The sequence below is a fragment of the Octopus sinensis genome, unplaced genomic scaffold (assembly GCF_006345805.1).
Source record: "Octopus sinensis unplaced genomic scaffold, ASM634580v1 Contig19514, whole genome shotgun sequence".
Classification (NCBI taxonomy): domain Eukaryota; kingdom Metazoa; phylum Mollusca; class Cephalopoda; order Octopoda; family Octopodidae; genus Octopus; species Octopus sinensis.
The window spans coordinates 10,001-25,152 of NW_021836363.1; the positions used below are offsets into that span (position 1 = coordinate 10,001).

The 15,152-nt window shown below is 41.5% G+C and overlaps 1 protein-coding gene across 1 annotated transcript in view; it reads left to right on the top strand.

Annotated features, from left to right (window-relative positions):
* The window catches only part of LOC115232148 (presequence protease, mitochondrial-like), a 16,051-nt gene extending 1,037 nt beyond the window's left edge, over positions 1-15,014 (top strand). Inside the window, exons 2-9 of the mRNA XM_029801996.2 lie at positions 2,190-2,268; positions 3,746-3,852; positions 4,966-5,117; positions 7,275-7,389; positions 9,019-9,115; positions 11,231-11,391; positions 13,896-14,022; positions 14,864-15,014. Of these exons, the coding sequence (XP_029657856.2) occupies positions 2,190-2,268; positions 3,746-3,852; positions 4,966-5,117; positions 7,275-7,389; positions 9,019-9,115; positions 11,231-11,391; positions 13,896-14,022; positions 14,864-14,956 (931 nt within the window). The 3' untranslated portion in view covers positions 14,957-15,014. The remainder of the gene's footprint in view (positions 1-2,189; positions 2,269-3,745; positions 3,853-4,965; positions 5,118-7,274; positions 7,390-9,018; positions 9,116-11,230; positions 11,392-13,895; positions 14,023-14,863) is intronic.
* The last annotated feature ends 138 nt before the right edge of the window (positions 15,015-15,152 follow it).

Here is a 15,152-nt window from a genome sequence, read left to right on the forward strand (position 1 = left end):
ATAGGTACCTGTTCGGTCTTTTTGCGTTCTAAGTTCAAATGTCGCCAAGGTCGACATTATGCCTCGCCGGCATAACTACAGAAGCGTGCCCCACCTTCGACTTTGTTTCTTATATAACTTTCTTTAAAATGCGTGTTTTTTTTTAATGAAATTTTCCGCAGAGAGATTTTAGATGTTGTAGAATCGCAATTGTGTATGTAGAAAATTGAGAAAAATAAATATTACCGGACTTGGTTGTATGCAAATACTTTAACGAAAATTTCCATAGATACGTTTACGGGGCTGTAGAGTATAATTACCGTGATCAGACTTGAAAAAGAAATCTGTATCGTAATCTACACTCGAAAATGTGTCTGGAACATTTTTTTGATAAGGTCCGCCTGGTTATATGGGGTACTTAAACCGAATCGTCTTCCCGTCTAAAAAAAGAGAAAGGAAAAAGATTACCTCTAATAATCGTGATCTCCACCAGCTAAAATGTTTCTCTAGAAAGTTTCATTCGAAATTATACGTTTTCAAGAAAGTTGTTGTAGGTGGTGGACTTTGCCTTTCATCCATTCGGGGGTCGATTAAATAAGTACCAGTTACGCACTGGGGTCGATGTAATCGACTTAATCCGTTTGTCTGTCCTTGTTTGTCCCCTCTGTGTTTAGCCCCTTGTGGGTAGTAAAGAAATAGGTACCTGTTCTGTCTTTTTGCGTTCTAAGTTCAAATTCCGCCGAGGTCGACTTTGCCTTTCATCCTTTCGGGGGTCGATAAATTAAGTACCAGTTACGCGCTGGGATCAATATAATCAACTTAATCCGCCTGTCTGTCCTTGTTTGTCCTCTCTGTGTTTAGCCCCTTGTGGGTAGTAAAGAAATAGGTATATCGTCTGTCATTACTTTCTGAGTTCAAATTCCGCCAAAGTACTTTGCCTTTCATCCTTTCGGGGGTCGATAAATTAAGTACCAGTTACGCGCTGGGATCGATATAATCAACTTAATCCGCCTGTCTGTCCTTGTTTGTCCTCTCTGTGTTAAGCCCCTTGTGGGTAGTAAAGAAATAGGTATTCGTCTGTCGCTACGTTCTGAGTTCAAATTCCGCCGAGGTCGACTTTGCCTTTCATCATTCGGGGTCGATTAGATAAGTACCAGTTATGCACTGGGGTTGATATAATCGACTTAATCCGTTTGTCTGTTCATGTTTGTCCCCTCTGTGTTTAGCCCCTTGTGGGTAGTAAAGAAATAGGTATTTCGTCTGCCGAGGTCGACTTCACCTTTCATCCTTTTGGGGTTGATAAATTAAGTACCAGTGAAACACTGGGGCTGATGTCATCGACTTTTCCCATCCCCCCAATTTCTGACCTTGTGCCTTTAGTAGAAAGGACAGTGCCGCCTGACTGGCACTCGTGCCACAAGGCCAGCAATTTCATGGGAATAGGTAAGTTAATTACATCCACCCCAGTGCTTCGCTCTGCCTTCATCATCATCATCGTTTAACGTCCATTCTCCATGCTAGCATGGGTTGGATGGTTCGACCGGGGATCTGGGAAGCCAGAAGGCTGCACCAGGCTCCGGTCTTATCTGGCAAAGTTTCTACAGCTGGATGCCCTTCCTAACGCCAACCACTCCGAGAGTGTAGTGGGTGCTTTTTACGTGCCACCTGCACTGGTGCTAGGCGAGGCTGGCATCGGCCATGGTCGGATTGGTGCATTTTACGTGCCACCTGCATGGAAGCCAGTCGAGGCGGCACTGGCTTCGGCCACGATTCGGATGGTGCATCTTACGTGCCACCTGCATGGAAGCCAGTCGAGGCGGCACTGGCTTCGGCCACGATTCGGATGGTGCATCTTACGTGCCACCTGCATGGAAGCCAGTCGAGGCGGCACTGGCTTCGGCCACGATTCGGATGGTGCATCTTACGTGCCACCTGCATGGAAGCCAGTCGAGGCGGCACTGGCTTCGGCCATGATTCGGATGGTGCATCTTACGTGCCACCTGCATGGAAGCCAGTCGAAGCGGCGCTGGCATCGGCCACGATTCGGATAGTGCTTTTTACGTATCTCCAGTCCAGGGGTCCTTGCATCTGCCGGGTGCCAGTCATAGGATTGGTTCAATTTCGATTCCGATAAAAAATCTTAAGGCCCCACTAGTGGGGATGAATGTTCTGCCTTGAGGGACCCTGCTGCATTTGCTTTCTCTTTACAGCTGTGTCAACACCCTCAGCGCTGCGTCGGTGCAGAGGGTCAAGGAAGGGGACAAGATCCATGGCTACACTGTGGAGAAGGTAAGCTTTACAAGCACACACCACCAGCACCACTACTCTTACTACTCTTACCATTGTTGCCACTACCACCTCCTCTGCAAGTGTCACTATTACCATTGCCAACACCACCGGTCATCACCAGTACTACCACCACCGTCACCACCACCATCATCATCATCTCTATTGTCGTCAGCACCACCATCACCATCAATACCAGCATCACTACCACCATCGTCATCACCACCGCCACCAACTACCACCACCACTACCACCATCATCACCACCCACCATCATCACTACCTACCATCAATACCACCACCGCCATCATCATCATCATCATCATCTCTATTGTTGTCACCACCATCAGCATCACCACTACCACCACCACCACTATCATCACCACCATCACCACTACCACTACCACCATCATCACCGCCCACCATCAATACTGCCACCACCACCACCTGGCTGAATCGTTAGCATGCAGGACGAAATGCTTAGCAGTATTTCATCTGCCGCTATGTTCTGAGTTCAAATTCCACCTAGATCAACTCTGCCTCTCATCCTTTCAGGGTGGGTAAAACAAGTACCAGTCGAACACTGGGGTTGATGTAATCAACTAGTTCCTCCTCCCCCCAAATGGCTGTCCTTGGGGCAAAATCTGAATCCAAGCACCATTCAAGCATGGCTGATTCCAGTACTGCGTGACTTGCACCTGTGCTGGTGGCACATAAAATGCTCCCACTACACTCTTGGAGAGGCTGGCATTAGGAAGGGCATCCAGCTGTAGAAACACTGCCAGATCAGACTGGAGCCTGGTGCAGCCTTCTGGCTAGCCAGTTCTCAGTCAAACTGCCCTGACCCATGCCAGCATGGAAAGTGGACATTAAACGACGATGACGATAATTATTATTATTATCATTATTATTATTATTGTTGTTATTATTATTATTATTATTATTATTATTCATCGTTTAACATCCGCTTTCCATGCTAGCATGGGTTGGATGGTTCGACCGGGGATCTGATAAGCCATGGAGGCTGCACCAGGCTCCAATCTTGATCTGGCAGTGTTTCTACAGCTGGATGCCCTTCCTAACACCAACCATTCCGTGGGTATAGTGGGTGTTTTTTACATGCATGCCACCGGCACGGAAGCCAGTCAAGGTGGCGCTGGCATCGGCCATTATTATTTTTATTTATTATTATTATTATTATTATTATTATCATTATTATTATTATTATTATTATTATTATTATTATTATTATTTATTATTATTATTTATTATTTATTATTATTTATTATTATTATTATTATTATTTTTATTTATTATTATTATTTATTATTAATATTATTTATTATTAATATTATTTATTATTATTTTTATTTATTATTATTTATTATTAATATTATTATTATTAATATTATTTATTATTATTATTATTATTATCATAAATAAATATTATTATTATTATTCTGTTTTTATTGCTGTTGTAGATTTCTGCTATTCCGGAATTATTTATCTCAACCGTATCACTACGTCACGACCAGACTGGAGCACAGCATCTCCATCTTGACCGAGATGACAACAACAATGCTTTCGGGTTAGCAATATTCTTTATTCTCTGTTACTCTTTTACTTGTTTCAGTCATTTGACTGTGGCCATGCTGGAGCACCGCCTTTTAGTCGAGCAAATCCACCCCCAGGACTTATTCTTTGTAAGCCTAGGACTTATTCTAACGATCCCTTTTGTTGAACTGCTAAGTTACAGGGACATAAACACACCAGCATCGGTTGTCAAGCGATGTTGGGGAGACAAACACAGACACACAAAGATACACACACATGCATATATATATATATATATATATATATATATATACATATATACGACGGGCTTCTTTCAGTTTCCGTCTGCCAAATCCACTCACAAGGCTTTGGTCAGCCCGAGGCTATAGTAGAAGACACTTGTCCAAGGTGCCACACAGTGGGACTGAACCCGGAACCATGTGGTTGGTAAACAAGCTACTTACCACACAGCCACCCCTATTATATTTTACTTCTTTTTTTTCTTTAAATATCTTATTTTTGAAAAATTAGTCCCAGGCATGGCAGCATGGTTATGAAGCTTGCTCCACACCCTTGTTATTTCAGGTTCAATCCCACTGTATGACACCTTGGACACGTGTCTTCTATCATAGTTCCGGGTCAACCAAAGCCTTGTGAATGAATTTAGTAGACAGAATCTGAAAAGAATCCTCTCTCTCTCTTTCTCTGTCTCTCTCTTTCTCTCTCTCTCTTTCTCTCTCTCCCTCTCTCTCTCTCTCTCTCTCTTTCTCTCTCTTTCTCTCTCTCTCACACACACACACAAACACACACTGAAACAGACATATCTGTGTGGTAAGAAGGTCACTTTCCAACCATATGGTCTTAGGTTGGGACCCACTGTGTGATACTTTAGGTGTCTCCTCCTATAGCCCTGGCTGACCAAAGCCATGTGAGTGGATTTGGCAGAGGGAAACTGAAAGAAGCCTGTTCTATATGTATATATGTGTGTGTGTGTTATTGGCATAGAAATTAATGACGACGAAATTAAGATAACTTAATTAATTTGAGCAATCAGTAATGCTGTTAAAACAGCAACTCCCAGCCAATCATTCCAACATCTAACGATGCATGATAATTGCTTTGTTTTCTTTGTTCTCCTAATTGACAGCGTTATGTTCCGTACCACTCCAATGGACAGCACCGGAGTCCCACACATTCTTGAGCACACGGTCCTTTGTGGTTCTAGGAAGTTTCCTGTGAGAGACCCATTCTTCAAGATGCTCAACAGATCGCTGGCTACTTTCATGAATGCCATGACAGGTATATTATATATTATATGTCACTTGCATACATATGGTTTAACTCTTATTTCTAGCAATGCTTGTACCATTTAGTACTCTCTGTCACTTGAGTAACATCTTTAAATTTGCCTTTACTACTCTTTTACTTGTTTCAGTCATTTGACTGTGGCCATGCTGGAGCACCGCCTTTTAGTCGAGCAAATCGACCCCAGGATTATTCTTTGTAAGCCTAGTACTTATTCTATCGGTTTATTTTGCTGAACCGCTAAGTTACAGGGACGTAAATACACCAGCATCGGTTGTCAAGCAATGCTAGGGGGACAAATACAGACACACAAACGTATACACACACATACATATATATATACATATATACGATGGGCTTCTTTCAGTTTCCGTCTACCAAATCCACTCACAAGGCTTTGGTGGGCCCGAAGCTATAGTAGAAGACACTTGCCCAAGGTGCCAAGCAAAGGGAATGAACCCAGAACCATGTGGTTGGTAAGCAAGCTACTTACCACACAGCCACTCCTGCGCCTATATATATATATATATATGTGTGTGTGTGTGTGAGTGTGTGTGTGTGTATATTATTTATATATAAAGAATAAAAAATTTTGAATGGTACAACAATGCACTATAATACAGACAATGGGCTGTGTATACCTGTTGTAATTTAGTCATCTGATATGGTATTTTGGAATTATATTCCTTCTTCAGATATTCTCAGATGGAGTTGCTGCTATAATCGGTTTTCCAACGGGTTTTCTTTTTTTTTTTGTTTTTGGAAGTGTCTCAGCAGTGGTCTCATGATATATATTGGACACATATGCACAGATGCAGCACGGAATTTTGTCAGTGAACAGGTCGCGGTCTCAAAGCGAAGAAAATATTTTGACAAATTAAATTTAAATGTTGAAGTGAATCTAACGGTTTTTGTGTGTTTCTTATAAACACCTTCCACGCTGCAATTGTTTTCGTTCCAGCACATGATCTCAGATCAAATCATTTGCTATGCAAGTACATCTCCAATATATATTGGGTCATCCCATAAATAATGTGGGTTTTTTATACTTCTTTTATTTTTCAAAATTAAGATAAACGAAATTCTTTTTTAATCTAAAATATACTCTCCTTCATTTTCAACAATGCTCTTCCATCTATTTGGTAGAATTGCAAAGCCCCTCTTCCAAAATTCACTTGTCTGTGACAAAAGTTACTCCTTCAGTACTGTCCTGACCTCATCTACAGAATTCATATTTATTCCGTCCAAATGATTTTGAAGACTGCGGAATAAATGATAATCAGATGGGGCAATGTCTGGCAAATATGGTGGGTGGGGCATCGTTTCCCATTCAAACTGTTCCAGCCTTTGGAATGTCATCCTCACTGTATGTGGTCAAGCATTATCCTGATGGAAGAACACCTTTCGTCTTGAAACCAAAGACAGTCGATTTCCTTCTAGCGCTGACTTAAGCCACTCAAGCTGCTCACAGTAGATCTCCTTTGTTATAGTTTGGTTTGGGTTTAAAAGTTCAAAACTTCATATCCCACCAAACAGATAACAATACCTTACATGGGTGAAGACCTTCTTTAGCCTGGGGTTCCAGTGTTTCTCCTTTCCCTACCCACTGTCTTTCACACATGACATTTTTATAGAGACCCCATTTCTTGTCACCTATCACAATTTGGTCCCCAAAAAGGTTCATTCATGAGATGTGACAGCAAAGAAGAGCACACATTCACTCTCTGAATGTGATTAGACTCAGAAAGTTTGTGAGGAACCCATTGGCCCAATTTGCTGACTTTTCCAATGGCACACAAGTGTTGATGAATGGTTGAATGACCAAACCGAACCTTCTCTACCAATTCCTCAACAGTTACGATGGGATTTTGTTCCACCAGGGTTTGCAGGACATCCTCATTGAGCTCTTCAGATCTTCTGGAATAAGGCTCATCTTCTAGGCTGTAGTTTCCGGCTCAGAATTTCTGGAACCACCGTTGACACTGGCTTACACTTATTGTCCGATCCCCATATACTGCATTAATATTCCTCTCACTTTCCGGAGGAGGATAGGAGGAGGATGATGATGATTTATTTATTTCATTATTACTTTAATCATTCCCGTATTTAATTAACTGTTTATTTATTTGTATAATTATTGGACACGCATAGCAAGTGACTGGACCATATATCCATTTTCAACCCAGAACCAGCAAGACTTCAGGAACTTGTTGTCCATCTACCTTGATGCCGTATTCTACCCACAGTTACGAGAGCTCGACTTCAGGTAAGAATCTTTTAACGACAATCCTCCACTGCAGTGTTTCACAAGTGTTTTTTTTTTTCAATCTCCTCTTTTTCTTAAGCCCTTTGCTCCCTATTTATTTATTTATGCGCCCTTTTCAAGCCCAGCCAAGCTCATGGGCCCGGTTTCCCGGTTTCTATGGCGTATGTGCTCCCCCTCCTCCAGCTGGACGGGACGCCAGTCCATCGCGGCGTTACTCAAGAAACAGGAAGAGAGAGTGAGAGAAAGCTGGGGGCAAAAGAATACAAGAGGGGTTGCCACCACCCCCTGCCGGAGCCTCGTGGAGCTTTTAGGTGTTTTCGCTCAATAAACACACACAATGCCTGGTCTGGGAATCGAAACCGTGATCCTCCGACTGCAAGTCCGCTGCCCTAACCGCTGGGCCATTGCGCCTCCACAGCACAAATTATCAAAAGCTTTTCTCCACCGTTCTCAAGTCAGAATCGTCTTTTCTGTTTCCATCTATTTTCTTCATTTACATCATCATCATCATTGTCATCATCATCATTTAAAGTCCATTATTATATAATACTATATGATATATTATATAACTAGCAGTATCGCCCGGCGTTGCTCAGGTTTGTAAGGGAAATAACTATAAAGCATTTTTAGAGAGTTATAGCCAAAAAATAGCAAAAAAATGGAAAAAAAATGATGGTAAATTTGTTTTTGAGAGTTAAAAAAGGTGTCGAGTTGCGTCCCCTAGACAGTCTGTGGTTTGTGTTTCTGATTCTCGACCCCATGTCGAATTTATCGATTTTTTTCAGAACTGGGAGAACTTTTCAAAATTTTCGCTGCGTTAGTTTTGAATTATGACATTGGGCTATGTGTGTGTCAAGTTTCATCAGAATCGGTTGAAGGCCGTGGTCAGGGTGAGGGTACAAGCAAACAGACACACAGACACACACACAGACAAACTGCCGTTTATATATAGAGAGAAGAGATACGATATATTATATACTAGCAGTATCGCCCGGCGTTGCTCGGGTTTGTAAGGGAAATAACTATATAAGCATTTTTAGAGAGTTATAGCCAAAAATAGCAAAAAATGCATTAAAAATGGAAAAAAATTGATGGTAAATTTTTTTTAAATCGTTGACTCATCGTAGACATTTTTAGAGAGTTACTTCCCTTATATAATAGCGAAAAAATGCATTAAAATGGAAAAAATGATGGTAAATTATTTTAAAATCGTTGACTCATTGTAGACATTTTTAGAGAGTTACTTCCCTTATATAATAGCGAAAAATGCATTAAAATGGAAAAAATGATGGTAAATTTTTTTTTAAATCGTTGACTCATCCTAGACATTTTTAGAGAGTTACTTCCCTTATATAATAGCGAAAAAATGCATTAAAATGGAAAAAAATGATGGTAAATTTTTTTAAAAATCATAGACTCATCGTAGATAGGCGCTAATACCCAGAAGGGCTTGATATGAATCACGACTATAAGATACCCACTTTTAGTTAAACTGTACCGCAAAATGTGGGAGTAGTTAGGAATCTAAATCGTAGGAGACAGACACACAACTTCTCTTTTATATATAAAGATAATACTGTATGATATATATAATACTATATATTTAGTGATTGTATTTTCCTATTGTAGTCAAGAAGGCTGGAGACTGGAACACAAGGACCTCAACGACACAGAATCCCCTATTATCTTCAAAGGGGTTGTCTTCAATGAAATGAAGGGTGTATTTGTAAGTGACTCTAAACATTTTCCTTCTTACCGATTCCTTCCACCGATTCCATCTTACCGTATCACTATTCTGTAATCTCCAATTGTTATAATTGTTGTTATTGATAAGGTGGCAAGCTGGCCGGAGCATCAGCATGTCAGACGAAATGCTTAGCAGTATTTCATATAATATAATAATGAAATTATTGTATACAGTGCTCAAGTGCACCACAACTTGTCAAAAGTGCATATAAAGCATATGCAGTAATGTACAAATGTCTGGGAAGTGAACAGTGTATGAGTCAGATCCATGCTTGCGTGTGTATGGAGGGGAGAAAGATCAGGTGTAGTATTGGCAAATCTCAGGAAGCATGGAAGTTTTGAAGGATGCAGTGCTCCGACAACTAACAACTGATGCTGGCAGTTTGTTCCATACTTCAGCAACTCTTAGTGTGAAAAAATGTTTCCTAAAGTCATGAAGCTGGGCTGTTTTCTGACTTTGTAAACATGTCCACGGGTGTATCTCTATACGTCTTATCAACCCCTTTTGGGGTGGATAAAATAAGTACCAGGTGAGGACTGGGGTCAGTGTAATTGACCTAACTGCTCCTTGCAGAAATAATAAAAGTCAATATGACTGAGTATTCCCTGGACACTTATTGACCGGTGATCACATGACTGCAAAGGAAATTTCTACATTGCCCAGTTATATATTTCTTTACTACCCACAAGGGGCTACACACAGTGGGGACAAACAAGGACAGACAAACGGATTAAGTCGACCCCAGTGCGTAACTGGTACTTAATTTATCGACCCCGAAAGGATGACAGGCAAAGTCGACCTCAGCGGAATTTGAACTCAGAACGTAACGGTAGGCGAAATACCCATTTCTTCACTACCTACAAGGGGCTACACACAGAGGGGACAAACAAGGACAGACAAATGGATTAAGTCGACCCCAGTGCGTAACTGGTATTTAATTTATCGACCCCGAAAGGATGACAGGCAAAGTCGACCTAGGTGGAATTTGAACTCAGAACGTAACGGCAGACGAAATACAGCTATGCATTTCGCCCAGCGTGCTAACGTTTCTGCCAGCTCGCCAGTCCAGTTATAGCCATACAGTGAACTTTATTATATTAGAATGAAAGAGAGACTTCAAGAACAGCAATAACCACTTCTACTATCAGTGGAGGGGGCTGAAATTTTTTTTCTCGAGGGGTGGGGTGCAGTTGACTACATTGACCCTTGTGTGCAACTGGTACTTATTTCATTGACCCAAATAGGACGAAAGCCAAAATCAGTGACCTCGGTAGAATTTGAACTCAGAGTATATACCTGGACAAAATGCCACTAAGCATTTTGTCTGACATGTTAACGCTTCTGCCAGCTTACCATCCTAAAAATTACAACAATATTACTGGTTTCAAATTTGGTTCAGTGGAGCAGTTAGGTCAATTACACTGACCCCCCAGTCCTCACCTGGTACTATTTTATCCACCCCAAAAGGGGTTGATAAGACGTATAGACGGAAACTGAAAGAAGCCTGTCGTATATATGTATATATATATATATATATATGTGTGTGTGTGTGTGTGTGTGTATATGTTTGTGTGTCTGTGTTTGTCCCCTTAACATCGCTTGATGACCGATGCTGGTGTGTTTACGTTCCCGTAGTAAATTAGCAGTTCAGCAAAAGAGACCGATAGAATAAGTACTAGGCTTACAAAGAATAAGTCCTGGGGGTCGATTTGCTCGACTAAAAGACGGTGCTCCAGCATGGCCCACAGTCAAATGACTGAAACGAGTAAAAGAGTATGAATGTATGTATCCATCCATCCATCTTTCTCAGTCTCTCCCTCTGTCACTGATCTTTTCCTTGTTGACAAGCCCCCTCTCTCTCTCTCTGTCTCTCTCTCTCTCTCTCTGTCTCTCTCTCTCTCTCTCACACACACCTCATATGGTTCCTCACTATTTCCCTCTCTTCCTGCTACACACACATTTTTCTGCCTTTCTCTTTCACACTTTCTCTCTCACTCTCTTTCTTTCACTCACTCTGTTTCACATTCTTTCCCCCACCCCTCTCTCTCTCTCTCCAACTCTCTTACATCTCTCTCTTTCTCCCCTTAATTACAGTCCAGCAATCAAAACATCTACAGACAAGCTCTGGAGAACAAACTCTACCCTAGTCACACCTATGGTGTCGTTAGTGGTGGCGACCCTGCTTTCATACCTGATCTCACCTGGAAGGATCTCGTTAACTTCCACCAAAGTCATTACCACCCTAGCAACTCAAAGTAAGTCATTATTCACTATGTTTTTTGTTGTTCTTCTTTACTGTTGTTGTTTAGCCCTAGGCCAACTCAGAGATGGAGAAGATCTATCATCAGAAACTTTCCAGCCATGACCATCTTGTCTAGTTTTTCTTATATATTTTTTTCCGGCTGGGTGCTGGTGTCACGTAAATGCACCTATGCTGGCTGGTGCTGCACAAAGGCACCCACATGGTTCTGGGTTCAGTCCCACCGCACACATGAGACCTTGGACCTTCTCAATCTAAACTGTCCGATGAACAGGAATGTGAAACTCTGAGTATCAGATTTCTGTGATGGTTTTGCAGCCTTAATAATAATAAAGCATATACCATAAATCCTCGAGTGTAATCCACATTTTTTTTCCAAAAATTTAAAGGTCAAAATCCCCAGTGCGTACTATACACGAGGTTAAAAATGAAAAATATTTTCTAAGCGATGTGCGAGTCTCTATTTGGTGTCTGGCAATGTTTATTCAGACACATTTTGTGATGTCGGGCACGAAAATACCTTAAGCTAAGCCTGAAAGCAATGAAGTCATAAAAGAATCATCCATAATTTGCAGTAAGCAACATTTATTAAAATAAAAGTATTCAGAACACAGAATAACATGTAATAAAAATAATTTGCAGACATATTTACATTCCCATATAACAGTTAAGAACATCACCATTATTGTATTACGCATGCGTGGAAGTGTTTGATCGACGAGGTGCTGCTGGCTTCATTACGCACAACTCAAGTTAGAGAAACTCTTTTACTTGTTTCAGTCATTTGACTGCAACCATGCTGCAGCACCGCCTTTAGTCGAGCAAATCGACCCCGGGACTTATTCTTTTGTAAGCCCAGTACTTATTCTATCGGTCTCTTTTGCCGAACTGCTAAGTGACAGGGACGTAAACACACACACACACACACTCACTACATATATATACATATATACGACAGGCTTCTTTCAGTTTCTGTCTACCAATCCACTCACAAGGCATTGGTCGGCCCGGGGCTATAGAAGAAGACAACTTGCAAGCCCAGGCCACACAAGTGGGACTTAACTCAGAAAACCATGTGGTTGGTTAGCAACACAAGGTTTAAGTTTTGCAGGGTACAGCCCCCTAAAAATCCTCTGCGTATTATACTCAAGGGCGGACTATACTCGAGGATTTACGGTACTCTGTCTCTGGTATTCGAGTACTATTTTACCCCCACCTTGTTTCACATTTATGTGCTTACTTTCTTATTATCCACAGATGATACAAACAGTAGTGACATCTGATTTCAAATCTCAGTGTTTTAATGTTTTGCTTATAAAATTTTATGCACCATGTGCTCTGTTTTTGGCGCAAAACAAAATCAGTTGCGTAGTCAGAGTTTAACGTGACAGTTATGGATTATTACCCGGTAGGCCACACTGATGAGGCTCAGGGTTTAAATACCCAAAAGCCGAAACCTGGTTTGTGGATATCCCTAATTGCATAATATTTTTATTTTGTGCTGTTAAATGTTTTAATTCTTTCTGTTTTCCTCACATACTGTTTTTTCTCTGTTATCTTGGTGCAGCACGGTGGATTAATTTAAGACTTTAGCTCTTATTTCTAGCAGTTGGATGCTTGTTAAGCATCCTTACGCTTCAGTGATAATGAACTGAACTGAACATAACTAATCTGTACATCCTCTGATAACTTACGGCTGTTGATTTGATGATTTCCCTCACGGCTGCATGCATATATATATATATATATATATATATAGGCGCAGGAGTGGCTGTGTGGTAAGTAGCTTGCTTACCAATGACATGGTTCCAGGTTCAGTCCCACTGCGTGGCATCTTGGGCAAGTGTCTTCTGCTATAGCCTCGGGCCGACCAATGCCTTGTGAGTGGATTTGGTAGACGGAAAACTGAAAGAAGCCTGTCGTATATATGTATAATATATATATGTATGTGTGTCTATATGTCTGTGTGTCTGTGTTTGTCCCCCTAGCATTGCTTGACAACCGATGCTGGTGTGTTTATGTCCCCATCACTTAGCGGTTCGGCAAAAGAGACCGATAGAATAAGTACTAGGCTTACAAAGAATAAGTGCCGCGGTCGATTTCCTCGACTAAAGGCGGTGCTCCAGCATGGCCGCAGTCAAATGACTGAAACAAGTAAAAGAGTAAAGAGTATATATATATCACTGTCTTCCTCATAAACAGGTTGGTTCTTTCAGGTATTGGTGCCGCGTAAATGCACCTGTGCAGGTGCTGCATAAATGCACCCATGCTGGTGGTATGGAAAAAGCACCCAGCACATTCTGTTAACTGGTTGCCATTAGGAACGGCACCCAGATGTAGAACCCACACCACAACAAACAGTTAGAGTTTGGCCAGCTCATGTCAAACTGCCCGACCCATGCCAGCATGGAAAAAAAGGGATATTACACGATAATGATGATGATGGTGATGATGATGATGACAATGATGATGATGATATATATATGTCTATTCTTGTAGGTTTGTTACGTACGGCAATTTTCCCCTTGAAGACCACCTTGAGTACATCAACAGCAATTATTTGAAGCACTTCTCTGCCATTGACCCAGGCACTGCCGTTCCTTCAGAGACGAGGTGGACGGAGCCTGTGAGTAGCAGCTGCTTTATAGATTGTTGTCTATGTGTATTATATATATATATGTATATATATATATACATACATATATATACATATACATATATATACATATATATACATATATATATATATATATATATATGTATATATATAAAGTGTGTGTATATGTAATGTGTTTATATTTAAAAAAAAATAATAAATGCCCCCTTTTCAAGCCTAGCCAGGCTCATGGGCCCAGTTTCCTGGTTTCTGTGGCGTATGTGTTCCCCCCAGCTGGACAGGACGCCTGTCCATCGCAGCGTTACTCAAGAAACAGGAAGAGAGAGTGAGAGAAAGATGGGGCGAAAGAGTAGAACAGGGGTTACCCTGCTTGAGTGAGAGGGTGAGAATAAGAGAGAGTGAGAGAGGGGCAAGGGAGAGAGAGGGTAAGAGAGAGAGAGAGAGGGTGAGAGTGAGTGAGAGAGGGTGAGAGGGAGAGAGAGGGTAAGAATGAGAGAGAGAGTGAGAGGGTATGAGGGAGAGAGAGAGAGAGAGAGGATGAGAGTGAGAGAGAGGGCAAAAGTGAGTGATAGAGTGAGTGAGAGGTGGGGAGACAGATATGTCCCGGCTCTCTGTCGGGTCACAACAACAAGGAACAGCCTGCTCATGAAATTAACATGCAAGTGGCTGAGTACTCCACAGTCACACATACCCATAACATAGATCTCAGGGAGATTCAGCGTGAAACGGAATGTAACATTCAGGCCACCTCCCTCCCTCCTCCCCTCCTTCTCCCCCCTCCCTCTCCCCCTCTCTCTCCCCTCTCACACTTTCTTACTGTACCTCTCTACCTCTCTCTCTCACATTCCAGCAACATCATTCCGTTACGTGTCGCAACGACCCAATGTCCCCAGATCCGCAGAAACAAACCACGGCCTCAGTAAGTTATCTCCTCTCAAAGTAAGTGTTTTTCTGATTTTTCCCGTGTTTTTACCCCTTGTTTTATTAATATATTATCATAAGAGATTGTCCTCCCATGTGGTTAAGAAGTTTGCTTTTCAACTACATAGTTTTGGGTTCAATCCCACTGTATGGCACCTTCAGCAAGTGTTTTTTTTTTTCTTTATTGCTCACAAGGAGCTAAACATAGAAGGGACAAA